The sequence below is a fragment of the Penicillium arizonense genome (assembly GCF_001773325.1).
Source record: "Penicillium arizonense strain CBS 141311 chromosome Unknown PENARI_contig016, whole genome shotgun sequence".
Lineage (NCBI taxonomy): Eukaryota > Fungi > Ascomycota > Eurotiomycetes > Eurotiales > Aspergillaceae > Penicillium > Penicillium arizonense.
This window is the reverse complement of record NW_019173293.1, coordinates 575265-594716: the sequence shown is the minus strand read 5'-3', so window position 1 is coordinate 594716 and position 19452 is coordinate 575265. Positions and strand designations below refer to the sequence as shown.

The 19452-nt window shown below is 48.2% G+C and overlaps 11 protein-coding genes across 11 annotated transcripts, besides 2 other annotated features; 6 read left to right on the top strand and 5 right to left on the bottom strand.

The window, feature by feature from the left end:
- Positions 1 to 439: 439 nt before the first annotated feature.
- Positions 440 to 1762, top strand: pex19 (putative peroxisomal membrane protein receptor Pex19; the record flags this gene model as incomplete). Its single annotated transcript, XM_022633973.1, has 3 exons — positions 440 to 614; positions 673 to 1571; positions 1643 to 1762. The coding sequence occupies 3 exons, from the start codon at positions 440 to 442 to the stop codon at positions 1760 to 1762; spliced, it is 1194 nt and encodes a 397-aa protein (XP_022485972.1).
- Positions 1763 to 2010: 248 nt separating this feature from the next.
- On the bottom strand, positions 2011 to 2925 carry PENARI_c016G01821 (uncharacterized protein; the record flags this gene model as incomplete). The annotated part of the gene is made up of 1 exon (XM_022633970.1): positions 2011 to 2925. One exon carries the CDS (start codon positions 2923 to 2925, stop codon positions 2011 to 2013), a length of 915 nt encoding a protein of 304 aa, XP_022486134.1.
- Positions 2926 to 3689: 764 nt separating this feature from the next.
- Positions 3690 to 4469, bottom strand: midA (putative cell wall protein; the record flags this gene model as incomplete). Its single annotated transcript, XM_022634132.1, has 1 exon — positions 3690 to 4469. One exon carries the CDS (start codon positions 4467 to 4469, stop codon positions 3690 to 3692), a length of 780 nt encoding a protein of 259 aa, XP_022486031.1.
- Positions 4470 to 5942: 1473 nt separating this feature from the next.
- PENARI_c016G06207 (alkene reductase) lies at positions 5943 to 6992 on the bottom strand (the record flags this gene model as incomplete). Its single annotated transcript, XM_022634072.1, has 1 exon — positions 5943 to 6992. One exon carries the CDS (start codon positions 6990 to 6992, stop codon positions 5943 to 5945), a length of 1050 nt encoding a protein of 349 aa, XP_022485979.1.
- Positions 6993 to 7485: 493 nt separating this feature from the next.
- On the top strand, positions 7486 to 9080 carry PENARI_c016G03524 (MFS transporter; the record flags this gene model as incomplete). Its single annotated transcript, XM_022634005.1, has 2 exons — positions 7486 to 7826; positions 7880 to 9080. The coding sequence occupies 2 exons, from the start codon at positions 7486 to 7488 to the stop codon at positions 9078 to 9080; spliced, it is 1542 nt and encodes a 513-aa protein (XP_022486124.1).
- Positions 9081 to 9452: 372 nt separating this feature from the next.
- On the bottom strand, positions 9453 to 11716 carry PENARI_c016G11813 (C2H2-type zinc finger protein; the record flags this gene model as incomplete). The annotated part of the gene is made up of 8 exons (XM_022634200.1): positions 9453 to 9470; positions 9525 to 9543; positions 9827 to 9940; positions 9992 to 10150; positions 10460 to 10925; positions 10976 to 11218; positions 11275 to 11550; positions 11599 to 11716. The coding sequence occupies 8 exons, from the start codon at positions 11714 to 11716 to the stop codon at positions 9453 to 9455; spliced, it is 1413 nt and encodes a 470-aa protein (XP_022486150.1).
- A 782-nt stretch (positions 11717 to 12498) lies between these two features.
- Positions 12499 to 12523: a sequence feature (Short protein (PENARI_c016G10544, OGE50602.1) was converted to a misc_feature.).
- A 72-nt stretch (positions 12524 to 12595) lies between these two features.
- Positions 12596 to 12624: a sequence feature (Short protein (PENARI_c016G10544, OGE50602.1) was converted to a misc_feature.).
- A 172-nt stretch (positions 12625 to 12796) lies between these two features.
- On the bottom strand, positions 12797 to 13379 carry PENARI_c016G10205 (uncharacterized protein; the record flags this gene model as incomplete). Its single annotated transcript, XM_022634160.1, has 3 exons — positions 12797 to 13092; positions 13164 to 13293; positions 13365 to 13379. The coding sequence occupies 3 exons, from the start codon at positions 13377 to 13379 to the stop codon at positions 12797 to 12799; spliced, it is 441 nt and encodes a 146-aa protein (XP_022485983.1).
- Positions 13380 to 13794: 415 nt separating this feature from the next.
- PENARI_c016G11463 (uncharacterized protein) lies at positions 13795 to 14824 on the top strand (the record flags this gene model as incomplete). Its single annotated transcript, XM_022634187.1, has 5 exons — positions 13795 to 13843; positions 13906 to 14357; positions 14412 to 14494; positions 14551 to 14681; positions 14817 to 14824. 5 exons carry the CDS (start codon positions 13795 to 13797, stop codon positions 14822 to 14824), a joined length of 723 nt encoding a protein of 240 aa, XP_022486206.1.
- Positions 14825 to 15168: 344 nt separating this feature from the next.
- Positions 15169 to 16299, top strand: PENARI_c016G07804 (3-isopropylmalate dehydrogenase; the record flags this gene model as incomplete). Its single annotated transcript, XM_022634111.1, has 1 exon — positions 15169 to 16299. The coding sequence occupies one exon, from the start codon at positions 15169 to 15171 to the stop codon at positions 16297 to 16299; it is 1131 nt and encodes a 376-aa protein (XP_022486161.1).
- A 645-nt stretch (positions 16300 to 16944) lies between these two features.
- Positions 16945 to 18788, top strand: PENARI_c016G03582 (NAD-dependent succinate-semialdehyde dehydrogenase; the record flags this gene model as incomplete). The annotated part of the gene is made up of 7 exons (XM_022634007.1): positions 16945 to 16965; positions 17024 to 17123; positions 17179 to 17566; positions 17637 to 17865; positions 17917 to 18040; positions 18091 to 18500; positions 18558 to 18788. The coding sequence occupies 7 exons, from the start codon at positions 16945 to 16947 to the stop codon at positions 18786 to 18788; spliced, it is 1503 nt and encodes a 500-aa protein (XP_022486090.1).
- A 211-nt stretch (positions 18789 to 18999) lies between these two features.
- Positions 19000 to 19415, top strand: PENARI_c016G09870 (uncharacterized protein; the record flags this gene model as incomplete). Its single annotated transcript, XM_022634148.1, has 3 exons — positions 19000 to 19044; positions 19099 to 19159; positions 19261 to 19415. The coding sequence occupies 3 exons, from the start codon at positions 19000 to 19002 to the stop codon at positions 19413 to 19415; spliced, it is 261 nt and encodes an 86-aa protein (XP_022486171.1).
- Between the last annotated feature and the right edge of the window lie 37 nt (positions 19416 to 19452).

The window sequence follows — 19452 nt, the reverse complement described above, 5'->3', positions numbered from 1 at the left end:
ATCTAAGATGATCTCATTTAATTATGATGCCATAGTCTTGTTGCTACTTATAGGTGCGTACATGTAGGTGTAAGCGAGGCAATATAGAAGACAAACACAGACAAAACAGACAAACAGACAAACAAACAAGTCATGGGACTTGGCTCGGCCCTCTAGATCGTCCGGGTTGAGTTGCGAGATCCAAAGTAGATCTTGTTTTTGTTTCCTATTTCTGTCTCTAGCACTACTGCAAGTCTATAGAAATCAATACCAATTGACATTGGCTTATAGTATCTGTTTATTGTTTATTGTTCGCACTGTACTCCGTACGCCATGCTAACCCTCGGCGATCGGCATTGCCGTTCGGTTCCCCGCCAAACCCATCACATGCGAACATCTCCAGACCCGACGCTTCTCTCCGTTTCACCAACCCCTTGCTTAACACCCGCCATTATTCGTCATGGAGAACGTGTCGCCTGCCCAGGGCGACCAGCCTAAGGACGTGGCAGAGCAGACAGAGCAGACCACAACCGCGCCTGTTGATGTCAAGCCGCAGACCGAAACCAAAACCGAGACCGTGGTCCCGAAGAAAGAAGTAGACGATGATGAAGACTCGGATTTTGACGAGTTAGATGGTAAATCACTCTTCTGACCCCACTGTATATATCAGAATTCTAATTAACAACCAAACAGACGTCCTAGACGACTTCCACAAACCAAAACCAGCACCAGCACCAGCGCCCGCACCCGCACCATCATCAACCGCAAACCCTGATGAATCAACGGGCGTCGCACCAGCAGACTTTGATGAAGATGCCTTCCTCAAACAACTAGAAGCAGAGATGGCCAATATGATGGGCGGGGGCGGGGCACCACCGGGAGCTGGAGCTGGAGCTGGCAATCCAGCAGATTTCCAAGCAACAGTCGACCAAGGCGCCGACGTCTTCGCTAAACAACTCGAAGAAAGCGGGATTCCACCAGGTGATTTCCTGAAGCAGCTGCTTGCGGATGTTATGGCCGAGGAGGGTGGTGGTGGTGCATCAGCAGAAGGTCTTGCTGCCGCGGCCGCGGCAGCAGGTCTCGGCGGATCTGGCTCTGGCTCTGGATCCGGATCAGCTCAAGGTAGCAAGTCCTCACCCGCCTCAACAGAACTAACCGACCAACCCGCCGAATCCTTCAATGACGCCATCAAACGAACAATGGGCCGAATGAAAGAATCAGGCGATAAAGCCACCGCAGCGGCAAGTTCAGAAGATGACATCTCAGACGATATGCTAGCGCAACTACTCAAAGCCGTCGAAGCCGGTGCAGCAGGTGCAGGCGACGAAGGGGATTTGTCGAAGATGTTTATGGGGATGATGGAGCAACTTTCTAATAAGGAGATGTTGTACGAGCCGATGAAGGAGCTTGATGGGAAGTTTGGGCCTTGGCTTGTTAAGAGTAAAGCTGAGGGGAAGGTTTCTGAGGAGGATATGGGACGGTATGAGACTCAGGCGAAGGTTGTTAAGCAGATTGTGGGGAAGTTTGAGGAGAATGGTTATTCGGATGATGATCCTAAGTGTCGGGAGTATATTTGGGAGAGGATGCAGGAGGTGAGTTTTGATTTCTTCTATGTGGTGACGGGTTTCTTTGGATTGATTGCTGACTATTGGGTTGGGTGTAGATGCAAGCTGCTGGTAGTCCGCCTGAGGAGCTTGTTTCGAATCCTCTTATGGAGGATCTAGGTGGGCTTGGTGCTGGTGCTGCTGGAGCCCCTGGTATGCCAGATTGCCCGCAGCAGTGATCTAATTGTGGATGTGGATGTGGATATGAATGAAGATTGGAGAGGTGGCTTGAAGTTGAAGTTGAACTTGTCATGCTTGTTCTCCGGATCTGTACTGTACATATACACAACTCTTGTCGATACCCTTATTTACATGCAGACCGAATTGCTCACAGTTCCCATCCCATCCCATATCCCAAAGAACGCCACGCAATGCCATGCTATGCATAACCATAAACTCAAACAATAAGATCAATACCTCGCCCTTCTCACGACATATCCATATCCTGAGGCCCATTCCCAAACTGAGAATCCGACAATCCCATAAAGATATCATCATACTCATCGTCACTAAACGGAACACGAGACCCATCCCCCCTCAACGAATCGACCCGTCCAAGCAGAGGAGCAGCAACACCCTGTGTCTCCCTCAACGCCATCTCCATCGCCTCCTCTTGAGAAATGAATTCATCCAATGCATCAGCTTCGTCAGGAAGCATATCATCCTCCCCCTCCCCCTCAAACTCCCCATCAAACTCTAACCCCATAACCTCCCCATCAGCAGCCATACTCTCCTCCCACCGCCGCCGATCAGCGAGACACTCCATGCGCATCATCTGCTCACCGCGTGCCTCGAAACGGCCGCTGTCACGCTCATTGCGCACGCGATTCAGGAACATTTTGCGCGTTTTGCTGCGGGCGAGGGAGGGGGCGTTTTTGAGCGGGTTGGCGATGGTTGAGGCGTAGCGCGCTTCGAATTTTGGTTTTGAGCTTGTGCGTGTTGGTGTTGTTGGTGAGAGGGGTGAGGGGGATGTATTTGTGTTGGCTGGGAAGGTGAAGGGGTTGTTGGAGGTGAAAGGTGTGTTGGAGGTTGAGGTTGGGGCGTTGAAGGTTATGGGCGACTGGTGGTTGTTTTTGTGGCGGGTTATTGGTTCGCTTTGGATGTTGAAGGGTTGGAAGGAAGTGGTTATGGGTGAGGAATCGAGGAATGCATTTGTATTGTTCGCGTTGGTGGTGTTCGCGTTCTCGTCCATGGCGCTTGGTTTAGGCGCGCCACTTCGCGTCGGTGACATTATCCATGGGGGCGTGGAGATGTTCGTGCTACGTTGGCCTAGGGGGGATGGTCGGGCTGGAGTGTAATAGCCTGTTTGGCGGAATGGTGTTGAGGGTGGGTGGGCGAACATTTTGAGGTTGGATCCGTTCGGATGCGGAAGGGTTGCGTCAGTGGTTGATTAGGGTTGAGTTGGGTTGAGGTTTGGGATTGATGAGTGTATGTTGTGGATTATCGTGGAGTATTGGATCAAGAGGATATGGTGAGAGCGAATTGATATGAAATTGGTAGGCTGGGAGACATGTACTGCATGTATCTCGCGTGTAAGACGCGTGCTGGAATGCGTCACGTGAAGCTTCGGTTTGGACCGATCTGATCCAACGATCTACGTTGATTAGGCTCAAGTTAATTAATTTAGTGTTAATTTAATTCATATACGGAGTAAAGAGGGTATATCTGTTATGATTAATCCATTTGTCTCAAATTACATACATAAGGTTGAAAAAGGCCTTTGCACTTGGCGTCTAGATACACTATACAGCGTCCAATGCTCCAGAAAGAAAAGATTGTCGAGACAGAATGAACTTAATCACAGATAAACCAAGCGCTTCGACACGGGGAATCAAAAGAGACGGGTAGAACCCGTAAAGTAGTGCCAGATTTTATCAGTCGAGGATCGAGAGATGCGATCGAAAGGAATGTGATGGTTGCTGGAACGCTCAATGAATGTGCAAATGTCCAATCTATGAAAGAGAGACCAGGCGAAATACGCCTAAAAATGATAAAAATAAGTCCGCAACCGAAAGAAAGAAGCAACCGTGCCCTCGCCTATCCATAGCGCCTGTAAATTGCATGATGATCGTACAAGTTTTACACTGAAAGTGTCAATTCCGCGGCTTAGAAGTTGGATGCCGCGTTGACAGGGCCAGGGTTATGGTACTGGTCCAGTGTGTTCTTGAAGGGGGTGTTACCGGCAGGGCTGGGAGCCTTCTCGCGAGGTCCGGAGCCAACAGCGGTACCGCCCATCAGATCATCCTCGTCGCCGAACTGCTCGTTGCGCTTCTTGTGGATTCTCCAGAAGACGAGACCGAGGGCACCGATCAGGATGGCACCACCGACACCGACCACAACACCGATGATGATCTTCTTGTCGGAGGAAGAGACACCGCTGGAGCCGGAGCTCTTGTCGCTGTTGAGAGAAGGCGAGGTGGCATCGGAAACGGGAGTGGAAGTGGTGGTCATCACGTTGGCCACCGTGGATCCGCTTCGGGTCTCGTACGAGGTGATGGTCTTCACGACAGGAGTCTGGGTGGTGGAGGGAGGCTCGGTGGTGCTGCTGCCAGCACTGGTAGTGGCAGCTTCATTGTTGGACGAGGTTGACGAAGTAGAGGAAGAGGAAGAAGACGATGTGGTCGGGTCAGCGGCAGTGGTAGGCTCTGCTGACGGGGTGTTGGAAGTGGAGGAAGTCGAAGAAGTAGTGTGCTGGCTGGTAGTAGTGGGCTCAGTGGAAGTGGAGGAAGTCGAGGTCGATGATGAAGACGTCGATGTAGGTTCAGCAGAGCTGGACGAAGAGGTCTCACTGGTGAGATTTAGGATATCAGAGACACCACCACTCTGGGCTGCGACAGCAGTCAACAGCAGAGCGTGGACGATGAACGAGAGGCTGGAGAGACGCATGATGAACAAAACGAGGGAATATGACCAAAGTCAAGATGTGAGTCGAAAGTCGAAGTGTCAAAAGGATAAGCAGGAATGAAAAAGGAGTCCAAGCGAACCTTTGGAAACACATCAATCACACTAGGCCAGATTGGGTTACACTAGTCTCAGACTAGCACAAGCGCCGAGAGATCTGCAGTTCTGATTGGCTGGGGCTTTCAATAGACACGCGCCGTTGTCGCCTGGACAATTTGCTCCTTTCCATCGGGGATTGAGGATTGAGGGATTTAGGAAATTGCAGAGGCGAATTTTGGGAATTGCATAACATACATATGAACAATCATGAGAAAATCATAGAATCACTATACCTTGTATAGAAAACTCTGAGGGTGACCCCTCGCTTCCGGGCCCATAATAGTCCCATATTTAGTAACAAACCAGCCCTGGAGATCTTCTGATCTTCCCACTCTCCGTACGTTAGTGTCCTGTACAGAGTATATGCACTGTGTGCTGTAAGTACATGTATGACATTCAAATGCTACCCTCGACTACTACCTATGTTTACTATTTTTTGAATGGCAAATTCTCACGTGGGATGATTTATTAGCCCTAGCGCCGGGCCTTCCAGCCCCAGTCAAAGAAGCCGACACAGCCGGACCTAAAACGGCCTAAAAGTTCGCAGTCTCTTAACCCTAGCCCTGACAAGGGTCGCATGTTCTGGAATTTGGCCGGGTACGTACACATCCTGCACAGGGTTGTTTTTGGAATCCACAGGGATTCTAGGGTTCTAGACTCAAGGGACTTGGTCATCATTGAATATCCTGTCAAGGTGTAAAGTATAATACGATGTTTATTATTCTCTCTGAAATCCGCGAGTAAGGCATAACATAGAGTACACATCGCCACGCTGACATTGCTGACGGCTGGCCTAACTCGCTCTCCTGCAGAGTCGCACTATTGATGGTCTCCATGACGTAGAGATCGTCGACTCTACCCAGAATTGGCGCTGACAGTCTCGAATAGTTGCCTCGTCCGCACTGCTGGTGCATTTTTCCCTTGCCTTGGCAACGAGGCACAGTCGGCGCTAGGACGGATTCCCCCGGAAAGAGTGAGGGGCTTTGTCTATGTATGGTTACGTATTTGGCTCGGTGGCTCTTAAATACCCACAATCTGCCAGGTCGACATTGGACTGTTGGGCAACAATATCATCTATTTGATATTCATCAGGGACTTTATTTGAAGTCATGTTTACCGCTTGCCTCCCGTCGCTATTTTTGGCCCCCTGTTTGGTGTTTTGGTCGAGTACTTCTGGCCTGTGCGTCCACGTTTCGGCCACGTTATGCTATATAGCAGTCCATAGGAGTATTCTTTAAGAATTTCAATGAATTGGCTCTTTCTTTTTTATCTTTTGTAGTCAAGTTGGAGAGCTAACCATGACATCGCATTCTTGGCTATTTATATTCCTTTGCCTAGGTCTATACAAAACGCAGAGACTCAGCACACACTCAACGTCCCCCTCTCCAAAAACTCCGGACTGAATGGATAATCCGCATACCCGGCTTCTTGCATAGCCGCATAGAAACTATCCCGGTCATACCGATTGAGTGGAAGCTGATGTTTCAGACGGAAGGGTAAATCAGGGTTCGAAAGGAAATGCCGGCCAAACACAACAGCAACATCATTGCCCTTGTACTCATCAAAAGCAACATCGACATTCTCCGGCTTATACCCACCGGCAACAAGAACAGGAGATGTCTTCCCCCAAATATCCAAAAGGAAATCAATCCCCTCAGTCTTCTCACAGTCCACATTGTTGATCACACGAGACTCAATCAGATGAAGATATGCGAGCTTAAGCTCCTTCAACCGCTCAACAAGATATTCAAACTGAGCAACAGGATCAACCATCTTCATCCCCTGCCATGTATTCCACGGACTAAGACGGAATCCAACACGGTCAGCCCCAACAACTTCAACCAACTCCTTAGCAACCTCCAAACCGAATCTCGCGCGATTCGGAACATTCCCACCCCATCCATCCGTCCGTTGATTCGACACATCTTGCAAGAACTGATCAACAAGATACCCATTAGCACCATGAACCTCAACCCCATCAAACCCAGCCCGAATGGCATTCTTCGCGGCGACACCGAAATCCCCAATAATACTCCGGATCTGTTCCTCGCTCAACTCATTCGGCACAGGCATCCCAGCTTCCATGGCGATAGGGCTCGGAGCGAGCACCTCATACCCGCCCTCCTTCTGCAATGTACTTGGATCCGCGGCCCGGCCAAGCGCGATCAATTGGCAGAAGATATAACTGCCCTTGGCGTGCACAGCGTCTGTAATCTCTTTCCAGGCTTGGATGTGGGATTCCGTGTAGATTCCTGGCCCGTTGGGGATTCCGCCGCTGGACGGGGAGATTAGGGTCGCTTCAGCTATGATCATTGTTCCTGGTACTGAGGCGCGTTGCTCGTAGTATGTTTTTGAGAACGGGAGTGGGGTATGATCCTCATCGGCGCGTAGGCGAGTCAGGGGCGCCATTATTACTCGGTGGTTTAAGGCTGCGTGGCCGACTTGGAGGGGTTCGAATAGTTTGGAAGACATGTTTGGGGTTGGTTGGATTGGATGGACGGTAGGTAGGTAGGGTCTGAGGACATATGAAGTTCGGATGGTATATACCCTCCGGGATGCTAGGTATATAGTAAAGTGGATTGATGGTAAACCAAGAAAATTGGATGCTTGTATACTTCTCAGTGGCGTGTGGAGATGCGTTGGAGGCGTGTTGGGGTATGTTGTGGAGGTGTTCCAAGATCGACCGTCTAAGTGATTCAACCACCTCCAACGACCACCTCCACACATAATCGGAGACCTTTCACTGCAAAAACTGCAAGAGCTGAGTGACAAATATGCCTTAGAATTAATAATGTGTAAACTCTTGTATAAAATCAATTCGACGGGTTGAATAGACTTAGTGTATTGCAAGTTAAATTTGACAGTTTGCAGGCGAATCAATTGTAACCCTAACTTGCCCAAGATGCCTCTTCAATGGCTGCGTGACAGCTTTGTGGGACAATCTTTACGCCAATTCTGCAAAATCTCCTGCTTGAAATACAACGAAGAGCACCCCCACTGGCATTGCTTCGACAACAAAGCCCTTCAGGATGAGAAGACCATTCGAGTCGAATGGTCTCCTGACGACGAGGAAAATCCTCATAACTGGTCACCAATTAAAAAGGCCTTTGTTCTCTTCGTTATTGGTGCATATAGCTTCGTGGTTTACATGTCAGCACCAATCTATACCCCAAGTGAAAACGCCTTTATTGAAGAATTCGGCGTGAACAATGCAGAAGCCGCCCTTGGACTTGCTCTATACGTGTATGTCAAGGTTTTGAAACCACCAGATATCATCTTGCTAACTTCTAGCACAGCTTAGGATACGGAGCCGGCCCTCTATTCTTCAGCCCTCTGAGTGAGATCCCTCGCATAGGTCGAAACCTCCCCTACGTTGTCTCCTTCGTCCTCTTCTGCATAATCAGTATCCCAACAGCAATAGCACCAAACGCAATCGGGTTCTACTTCCTACGCTTCCTCCAAGGATTCTTCGGGAGTCCATGTCTAGCTACCGGAGGCGCCTCAATTGCGGATATCTACTCATCAGACGTGCTCCCCCACGCAATGACAACGTGGGTTTTCTGCGTTTTCTGCGCTCCTGCTATTGGCATTTTAATCTCGGGCTTCGCAGTCCCAGTGCTTGGTTGGCGATTCTCAATGTGGGAAATTTTGATTGCTGCTGGTCCGATCCTCGTTCTTCTTTTGGTACTGCCTGAGACTAGTTCTGCTACTATTCTGCATCGACGCGCACGCCGTTTGGAGAGCATGGATACAGATCATACCCATGAGTACAGGACTGGTGCTGATATTGTCCAGGCAGGCGTTTCTTTTTACGAGATCGTACAGGAGTCCTTGCTGATCCCTGCGAAGATCACTTTCCTTGATCCAGCAATTCTGTTCTTGAATTGCTATACATCTTTGACTTATGGTATCTATTACTCCTTCTTCGAGGCATTCCCAATTGTCTACCAAGGCATATACGGATTCAACCTCGGCGAAATGGGACTTGCCTTCCTAGCCATTGTCGTCGGGACGGTGATTTCGTTTGTGATCTACAATGTTTACATCCACAAGATCTTCGTCCCCAAGGCCAAAGAAGGGGGTGTCCGGAAACCTGAAGACGTCTTGGTTCCAGCTCTGTTTGCGTGCTTTGGACCGGCTATTGGTCTTTTTCTTTTTGGTTGGGCTGCCAATCCGAATGTACATTGGATCGTTCCGACTATTGGTATTGTCATTTATCCGGCTAGTGTGTTTATCTTGATGCAGTGTGTTTTTCTGTATATCCCAGCATGTTATCCTCAGTATGCTGCTAGTGTGTTTGCGGCGACTGATTTTACGCGGAGTGCTTTTGCTTGTGGGGCTGTTATCTTCTCCAAGCCTCTCTATGAGAACTTGGGTATTGGGCCTGGTTGCAGCTTGTTGGCTGGTTTGACTATTGGGTGCGTGGTTGGGATCTATGTGCTTTATAACTACGGAGAGGCGCTGAGGCTCAGATCGAAGTTTGTATCTAAGTGGTGATTTTGCAGTGTTCTTTTAGCTAGACCCTATAGATGTTTCTTTATGCATTGATTGCTATCCATAGACGTTTCTATAGCCATTCTACCCGTTGTGTATATTCCCGTTCAAAGGGCTGATACCAATATTAGCAATATATTCATTGATCTTTCAGAGAACTAGCAAATCTTTGCTCGCATGTATCAGCATATATATCAAGTCCCTCCCCAATAACCTTCAATATCGCCCATTGTTCATTTCCTCGGATCAATCGCGCCCAAAGCTTCACCACAGCGGAGCCCAGATAAACACAATTCGATGACAACGTAGGCCTAGACCACAAATCTTCATCTCCCGACGTTCTCCCTTCTTCAACAATATCCCCGATCCAGCTAATCAAGCGACTCTCATGCTCTATAACAAAATGTTAGCATATCTCAGCCTGACTTATTGGGAGAAAGCACATACCATCAAGCGGTCTCCTTTTCTGACAGTCAGAAATACAAAACAGCCATTTACTAAGGAAAATCGCAAATTCCAATCCACAAAGTGAATGCTGAATACTCCACACGAATGCATGGCTCCTCGCAACGAAATTGACGCCCAGCTTAACTGGTATACTCAACGCATGAGTCGCATGCAAGATTGCAGGCAGTAAATGGGGACCAGCGGGTAGTTTTGGCATCTGTAGGAGTCTGTTTGCGATTTGCTGTGGATCTCGAGACCCGAGGATTTTGTATGGCCCTATGTTTAGAGCGAGTCGGACGTACGCTAGTCCCAGTAATGCCGTGGAGGTGAATGTGACTGGGCCGTTGGGATTGCGGGGGTCGAGGCTTGATTCGGGGGCTCGTTGCCATTGGGATGTCCACGCGTGGAGGGCGTTTCTGTGGAGGGTATTAGCGTATTAGATTGGTGCCTCACTTCGATTATCTTACCGGATGACCTCTTTTTGGCCATTGAGTAAGGTGTCATTCGCATCATTGTATGAGCCAAATGCTTGCTGCACAAGTGTAATTCTCTGGATTAAGGCATGTAGAAGAATGTAGTTTGCCAAAGGGGATGGTACAGGTTGGGAGTTTAATGCCTGGGTGTCGCTGGGAGATTTCATTAGTTGTGAGAGGGCCTCTTGGAAATGCATTTGTTGTGCATTGTCTAGCTTGTGCACCATTGACCATTTGTGCTGATTCGGGGCAATCCATTCGAAGCAGCTGCATGGAAGGCGGAGATGGATTTCGTCGCTCAATAGGACTGGCGGAGTACTGAATGCTATGCCATGTAGATTGAGGAGCGCGAAAGAGAATAGCTTGACTCTTCTGTCGGATTCCTCTTGTACCCATGAGTGCCAATTTGTATCTTCTTGTAGAGTTGGGGTACTCTCTTCTAGTTGACACTCTCTGACACACCTTGCGACAAAGCTCTGAAGGTTGAATGCTTCCCGTACAATGTCGGGCTCACGCTGCCAAGTTGCAAAAGCAATCAGGTAAAAAGCACACCGTGTCTGAAGCATCAATTCTCTCTCGGATAAACCTTCACAGCCGTTTTGCGTTTCACGGTGTTTTAAGGTTGATTTCGCCGCATAAAATAGCAGGACTGCTTTTCGATGCTCATGCCGATACTGGGCACCAAGCGCAGCCATGGCTAAGATAATTTCCGGCTCACAGTTATCCACTCTAAATGTCGGAATGTGGACGACTGGCATATGAGGATAGAAACCATCGAAGAATCCATTCACAAATCGAGTGAGTGAATGACATGATGGGAATAGAGCGTCAGCCACTGCCGTACCAGATTGACTTACAGCCCGTAGAAGACGATTCCGGTGTTCATCAGTGATTCTCAGAATAGGTAATGTTAAAACTCCAAACTCGGCTAATATCACATGGTCAGTTTATCTCTGGGTATAGGGATGAGATACCCACCGACTGACTCTCTTTCAATGGGAAGCTGGCTAAGAGACTGATCTGGTTGCGAAGAAGGTTGTTCTTGTAACGTATATCCGGCGCTTCCGACATAAGTAGGGTGCATATTGGATTCCCCGGCAAGAATCTGTACGATGCTGGGCTCAGAGGGGAGAGTCCACTCATTGTTGAGGCCTGTATTATGACTGAAGGACTCCAAGTCTTGTAAAACCAAAAGATCTTGGGCATTGAACAATGAATCCCCTACCCAAGTAAGCATTTTGATTCAGGCTCCACATGGAATGACAGGGGAAATGTACCTTCAAATGGATAGCCTGAAAATTGTCCCTGCGAATCAATTGGAGCGGACACACCAGCTCCTTGGAGGTCAGGAAGCCCCCAAAATGATGTGTTTGAATTACCGGCGGAGGCATCATTCACTGGTGATGGGAGACTCTGATTACTATGACCAGTCACAGGCGATGGTTGCTGCGTTGGAGGAGTTGGAGAATGGCCAATGTCCTCATGGCGTTTCAATAGATCACGCCGGCCGAAGGAAGCGCCACAGGTACATCTGTATGGCTTTTCATTCGTATCTAAGAATAATTAGCTTCTTCCATTGAAATAATTTGGGGTGGACATACGAATCCGAATGTGCCGTTGGAGGTGTTCGTGGCGGCGAAAATGACGCTTACAGTGAGGACATGTTCGGGGTTTTCTTTTGCCCGTCGAGTCTGGCGTTTCAGGAGTTGGTAAATCCATGTTTTATCAAATGCATGATATTCTGCAATATATGCGGGGAATATTGTGAGAGGAACGCTGGAGGTGTTCAAATGGAATGTGAAGACCTATGAAAATGACTACTCAGGCCCTTTACATGCTTAGCTAAGCTCGTCGCCCGGGCCCTAGAGGCACCTTCGACAGCTAGACCCGAGTACAGGGAATATCAAAATTTCACCTTAGCTCTCCTAAAAATAGGAGAATTTTAAATTACTCGGAGACGAAGCCGAAACCCTTGCACCTTTACTTCTCCAATAACGTGTCCAGCATCAAACACTCACGGTTGGGAAGAGCAATGGCAGTCAAAATGATTAGTACCTTGAATAATCCCCAATATAGAGGCCCAGCACCGCTAGGCTCCCCAGAACTTACGGACGAGTCTTTCTGTGCCAAACACTACCAAATAATCACCTAAAAAGTCGCATCCTACTTTACCATGGCGCCCATTTGTCTTCCTAGGCTAGGGAAAAAGCTAATTGTAAACACTTTCATCTGTAAGTCTCATTTGTCAATGACAAACTATTCCATGTACAATGCCTTTCATGATTTACAGGACTCGACAGAAGAAGCCTTCCAGATGATCTAACGGTAATAATACCATAGTTTTTAGACCGGGAAATAAGCTTCGACTCCACAATTCCCCAGAACGCCACATCCTGAGGAAGCTTTTTCTCCCCACGACCATCTCCGACTTCATGGTCATCCCATTCAGCCAATAGCCACGCCACGTGATCTTATTTTTCCAGCATGTTCATTTCTCCGAAATGGCGAGCATGTCAGTTGACCGGGGTAAGAAATTCTCATTTGCCGTTGTGTATTGAAGGTGTAGTCTAAAACTGCGATGCCATACTAACTTCATAGACTATTGCTCCTTGATTAAGACCTTGTAAATGAAGTCCCGCCCCGTTAACAGCCACATCCCATAATCTCCTGGACGAGGTACTCTCTCCAAATTGAAGATAATATCATTAGGGGTGTTGATTTTGCCCAGAAGAGCCCCAGATGTATCATCAACGACATCAACCCCGCCCAAAGCTGCCACCATCAGATATCCCTTGTGCGTCACTTGAAGTCCATCAGGCCACCAGCCTCAGTCGAATAAGCCAGCCGTGGGTTGCTTAAAATCGAGCCCTTGACATCAAAGGCCCACACATTAAGCAAACTGGAGGGAGAATGGCTCATGGGCTTGCCCGAGGCTGAGTTAGAGTCAGCAACGTAGAAAGTCGATCCATCAGGAGAGAATGTAAGGCCATTGGGGGTGGTGGCGACTGAGTTTGAGACAGAAATAAGGGCTTTCGTTTTTGTGTTGAAGAAATAGATGCCGTTGGGAGTTCGGGGGACTGCACGCCCGGGAATTCCTGGCACCAGCCATAAGGAGGGTCAGTGAACCAGGTGTTCGAGTTTGAGTCAAAGACCAGATCATTCGGACTATTAAGATGGCGTCCGCGGAAGCCGTTCACAATCGGAATGGCGGTGCCATCGCGAGGGTCAACAGAAGGACACCCTGCTGATTCGACCCAGAAAGCTGAGAGGAGAGAATGCGGAATCTCCCCAGAGCACTGACAGCAAAGACATGCTAAGATTTATAGTAACTCGTCACTCATCAAGCTCTGAAGATCACACCAAGTACTAATTGCGATGTCATTTCTGGGATGAATTCATGTGGGAGCCCCTAGCGACCCTTCCTCGTTCTCCACAAGTCCTCGCACAAAACTCCGTGTTTCTCGGACATTCGTGCGGTGTATTCACCACGGTTTGAATAGCTTCAATGTATGTTGCCAGACTAAATTATTCATATCCATCATATCGGATATTTGGGTGGGGAGCATGATTTACACGTCGAAAGTATTGATCCCCACGTTCCCTCCGACTAGCCTATGCCAACCCCTCACATAGTCTGTTTGCCTTGATCAAGTTTGCATAGCTTGCTTGAATATTCAATATTATAAAGATATCCGCGTCTACTCATCCATATTCGATTTCACAAGTCGAAGTGCTAAGCAACTGCGATCCCAATATTATATTTTGTTTCAACCTTGGCCTCTTTACTAATCTTCACAATGACCATTAAGAACGGCCGCCTTTATGGAAAAGTTGCTCTCGTAACTGGTAGGTGATATTTAGCATGCCTTTGAGGGCTCCGGAGCAAACAGTACTGACAAACTTTCTAGGAGGATGTTCAGGATTTGGTGCCGCGATAGCAAAGCTCTTCGCGAACGAAGGGGCCAAAGTCCTCATTGGAGACATCAACCTTGCCGGTGCTGATGCAGTCATTTCTGCAACCCCTGCTGGCTCTGTCATCGCTCAAGAGCTGAACGTCACTCAGCGTGCCGACTGGGATGCTGCTATCGAGCGGATCTTGAAAGAGTTTGGCCAGCTTGATATTTTGATCAACAATGCCGGAACAAGCTATAAGAATAAGCCGACATTAGACGTCACAGAGGCGGAGTACGCTCGTTGTTTTGATGTCAACTGTTTGGGAATCTTCCACTCTGTCTCATCCGTGTTTCCCATCTTCGTGAAACAAAAGGCAGGAATCTGCGTCAACATTTCTAGCTGTGGCGCTAGCAGACCTCGCCAGGGTCTAGTGTGGTATAATGCCAGCAAAGGGGCTGTGTCTAATGTAAGCTCTATTTGGAAGTTCTTTCCTTCACTCGTGTATCTAATTTATTCAAAGGCTACGAAAGGGCTGGCACTAGAGTTCGGCCCTCACCAAATCCGGGTGAACTCGGTCTGCCCTCTATTGTGTGGGACAGGACTGTAAGCCTCATACCTATGGAAGTGAAGTTTCATCAGTGCTAATCGCGAACTTTCAGCTTCGAGTCCTTCGCTGGCGTCCCTGACACACCCAAGAACCGTGAGAAGTTCCTCGGAAATGTACCACTGGGCCGCCTAACTGAAGTTGAAGATGTGGCCAATTCAGTGCTTTTCTTGTCAAGTGAGGAGGGTAAGTTCCTCACCGGAGTGAATCTGGATGTAGATGGGGGCAGAACCATTTAGGATATTTCAAAGCGTACATAAAGCATTTCTAGATGAATGAATGAACTGATTTATCTTTCGGAATCTGGGCAGTTGATATTAGTACCTTAGACCATATCTTATGATTCCAACAGAGTTCCAGGTTGTTGGTTGTTTGAGCTGCACGCTAACGACCCTTTGCCATCTCTTCTTCGCTTTCATCAATAATTACCCCGCTATTTCGACACGGGCCGCTTCGAAACTCGTGCTATTCAGATCGCAGACTAGTAAGTAACTCGGATCTCTTCGTGGGGCGCAAACTAGCATCTGGCACACATCCCCACCAGAGTCTCCGTAGGTGTGAAGCAATCGATTCAGAAAACAGACACAAATAGCCAACTGTTTCTCCGTGATTCAAGCTCATTCATAACAGCTCAAACGTTGTAACCTCTCAGAACAGTACAAACGCAACCGTCATGACCAAATCCAAGCCGGAGTTTTCCATTCTCGTCATCGGTGGAGATGGAATTGGCCCTGAAGTAACCGCAGAGGCCACCGCAATTCTCGATTTACTCTCAGCACATCCCAAGGGCCGTGCAACTTTCAATCTTCTCCCTCGACTCTTTGGTGGCTGTTCTATTGACAAATATGGAGTATCCGTCACTGACGAAGTTCTTGAAACGGGCCGTAAAGCCGATGCCATTCTCATGGGCGCCGTTGGAGGTCCCAAATGGGATGGAATGAGGCATGGGTTTGAAGGTCCCGAAGGTGCCACTCTACGCCTGCGTGAAGTGACACAGGTATACGCGAATCTGCGGCCTTGTGAATATTTTGCAGCAGGAAACAGTCCTCTCAGAGAGGAACTTGTTCGTGGAACAAAGTTCATAGTTCTTCGCGAGAATTGTGGTGGAGCTTTCTATGGGCCTAAGGAAGAAACTTCCGATTATGCTTCAGACTTGTGGTCTTACAAACGCTCTGAAATTGAGCGTGTCACTCGCATGGCGGCACATTTGGCCATCTCCAAAGCGAGCCCGAAAAAGACTGTCATTAGCTGTGATAAAGCCAATGTTTTGGCCAGCTCGCGACTATGGCGAAAAGTTGTTCAGGAGACTATGGAGAGAGAATTCCCGGATGTTGAGATCGTGCATCAACTTGCCGATAGTGCAACCACACTCATGATGATGCGTCCCACACTTTTCAATGGAGTAGTTCTTGCCGACAACACATTTGGTGACTTGCTGTCTGATCTTGCTGGTGTCATCCCAGGGACACTCGGTGTCTTGCCGTCGGCCTGCCTTGCAGACATTCCTGTTCAAAAATGGGGTGATAAACCAATCAAGGGTTTCTACGAGCCGGTGCATGGATCGGCGCCAGATATTGCAGGCCAGGGAATTGCGAATCCAATCGGAGCCATTCTCAGTACAGCTCTCATGCTCAGGTATAGCTTCGGAATGGAAGAGGAAGCTACTGCAATTGAAAAAGCTGTCAACCTGACTTTGGACGAGGGGCTTCGGACAAGAGATATGAAGGGTACAGCTTCCACAACAGAGATTGGAAGTACGATCAGGAAAACACTATTGGAATTACTAAATGAGCAAGCCCTCTAAATAGTCTCTATATTTTCTATTCCGTGTCTTTTCAATGTATTGACAGGGTGCAATTTATACTGTGTCGTCCGAATAACTGCCGAAGGTTTTTGTCTCATATAGACCATATCAGCAATTGTAGAAAGTCCCCCACTGATTGGATATCAAACAAAGATGACCACGGTTATTGCTAGGCACCTACATGTTACTGTCCCTCAAATGTCTAGGAGGCCACTGTCCGGGAGTTCTTGAGCGCTCGATGTGGAATTGGCCTTCAACGTGCTATGGCCAGCATGTGAATTCAATTAGTACCAGGTGGCTCGGTAAGCCCTGCAAAGCTCGGGATACGAGGCAACCACTCGTTCAAGATGTAGGGTGGGAGACAGTCACATCTCTAAGATGTGGAGTGCGATGTAGTCACACTTCGGAACGTAGGGTGGGGTATAGACTGAACAGGGAGAAGCAACATCGGAGAACATTGTGGGGGTTTTATGAACATCGGAAATGTGATTGACTCCAAATGGATACTTAAGTCTTCTATCTAGCTATCTACCTCAAACATTCTAAACCGAAGCAATATCAATTGCGACTGAAAGCCGTCTCAGTAAACCAGGACCATTTCAAAGGCTTTAGCTCGTGACAAGTCCTAAAGCAGCATTTTCAGACATGGGCTCAACTATAAAAAGCGTATGTCAAGAAAACATCCCCAAAGCAAGGCATGTATTGATAATTTCACCTTTTCCAGATTCAACTTGAGCTCAAGAATCCCGATCTCTATAGAGATCAAGCCCATGTCAACGGGCAGTGGATTGAGGCGAAATCTAAGAAGAGATTTGAAATTATAGGTCAATATATCCCTTCCAAAACACCAACAAGTCCTGCATTAACAATGGTAAATAGATCCTGGAACAGGAGAAAATTGGGCAACATGCAGTGATATGGCAGCCGAAGACGTGGATGATGCAGTGCAAGCCGCGCACCAGGCTTTTAAGAACTATCGCACACTAACCCCACGACAACGTGGAGATCTCCTTTTCAAATGGGACAGTCTTATTCGTGAAAACGAAGACGACATTGCCAAGATTTTGGTTTATGAGACTGGAAAGCCTCTTGCTGAAGCGTACGGAGAAATCCAGTATGCTACCAGCTTCACGAGGTGGTTTGCTGCCGAAGCAGAGCGTATTCAAGGAACCGTGTTTCAACCTGCCGTCGCAGGACGACGCATTTTCACCGTCAAACAACCTATTGGAGTTGCTGCTGCGCTTGTTCCGTGGAATTTCCCAATTGCGTGAGTTAAGCCCAATCCCCTTTAGAAAAGGAAAAGAAGAGGGAAAGTTGAATATTAATACTTCCTACAGGATGATTCTTCGAAAAGCGAGTGCCGCGCTCGCTGCTGGATGCACAATGATCGCTAAGCCGTCACCTGAAACGCCTCTAACAGCCCTAACACTAGCCTATCTGGCCCAGCAGGCAGGCTTTGAAAATGGAGTTTTCAGTGTTCTTCCTACGACATTGGCCAATACTCCGGCTCTCAGTGAAGCCTTGTGCAAGCATGAGCTAGTGAAGAAAATTAGTTTCACGGGCTCGGTAAGTCACTCCTTGAATTCATGATGGACTTTTGAGGCTGAGGCTTTATAGACCAGAGTCGGGAAGCTCATTTCGCAACATTGTGCTGGGGGACTCAAAAAGCTCACTCTTGAACTGGGTGGAAATTGTCCATTCCTTGTCTTTGACGATGCGAATCTTGATCAAGCTTGCGAAGGTACGCTTCATTTTCGGCTAGAGCTAAAACTGGAGTCTTACCCATTATAGCACTTATGAGTTTGAAATTCCGTCATGCCGGTCAGGCGTGTATAACCGCAAATCGAGTTTACGTCCAACGGGGTGTGTATGATCAGTTTGCTGATGTTCTAGTCGCTCGGGTCAAGCAGCTCCGTGTTGGCCATGGAATGGATGACAAGACTACAATGGGCCCTCTTACTGTTCCCGCTGGCGTCGAAAAAGCTACTCGTCAGGTCGAAGACGCTAAGAAACACGGCGCTGCAGTACTAACCGGTGGCTCGAAAATGGACAAGCTGGGCGGTTACTATTTCGAGCCGACCATCATCAAAAATGCTCGACCCGGTATGCTCATCACTTCTGAGGAGAGCTTTGCACCGCTCTTGGCATTGTATCCATTTGACACCGAAGACGAGGCTGTTCAAGAAGCTAATAATACCAGTGTATGTTGTTTCTCTCTCCTTTCTTCTATGATCGAACCGCTAACCCCAGAACCGCAGATGGGTCTTTCTTCCTATTTCTTTACCAAAAATGTCGACCGCACATGGCGTCTTCTTGAGAACTTGGAAGCTGGAATGGTTGGCATGAACACCGGTAATGCCTCAGCTACGGAAGCGCCTTTTGGTGGAATCAAAGATTCGGGATACGGCAAAGAATCCGGAAAAGATGTAGCAGTACAAGAGTATCTCATCACGAAGACTGGCACATTGACCGTGGAAGATCATTACTGAATAGCTAGCCAAATAGCAACATATCCAAGTACGCTTTCTAGACCGAACGAGGTTGAAACCCTAACCCCACCTTGAACTCCGATGCGGGGGAAAGCATCTCTTCCTTCCGCGTCATGCATTGATAACCCCTTTTGCTTGGTAAGAACTGTCAGCAGAAAACCTCTGATGCAGCACCGGGAAGTAGCACGTCACTAGAATAATGGGGTCGACAATGTCCGATCCACGCAGTCCCAGCGGCGACGAGGGCACGGCATCGGTATACGTCCGACCTATTGAAGCAACTTGCATCGGGGTCTAACTGAATGCACAGGTGGATCGCAACCAAAATAAGCAAGGCTACACATGTCGCGTTTGTGGTGCTAAACTCTCACGTATTTCGCATCTGCATCGACACCAACTGCAGCATTCCAGGCAGGTGAAATCGGGGAACTCCCACCCTTCTGATGTGATGTACTAATAATATATCGATCAGCCCCAAAGAGACGTTCCAATGTCACTTATGCAACAAAGGTTTTAATCGGAAGGATGTGTATCAACGCCACCTTCGAGCCGTTCATGACCCCAACCAAGCATCCCAACGAAAAGGATGGAAGAAGTCCTGCCAACGATGCATTCGCTACAAACTAAAGTGTAGCCGTGAGCTTCCATGCTCTGCTTGTTCTCG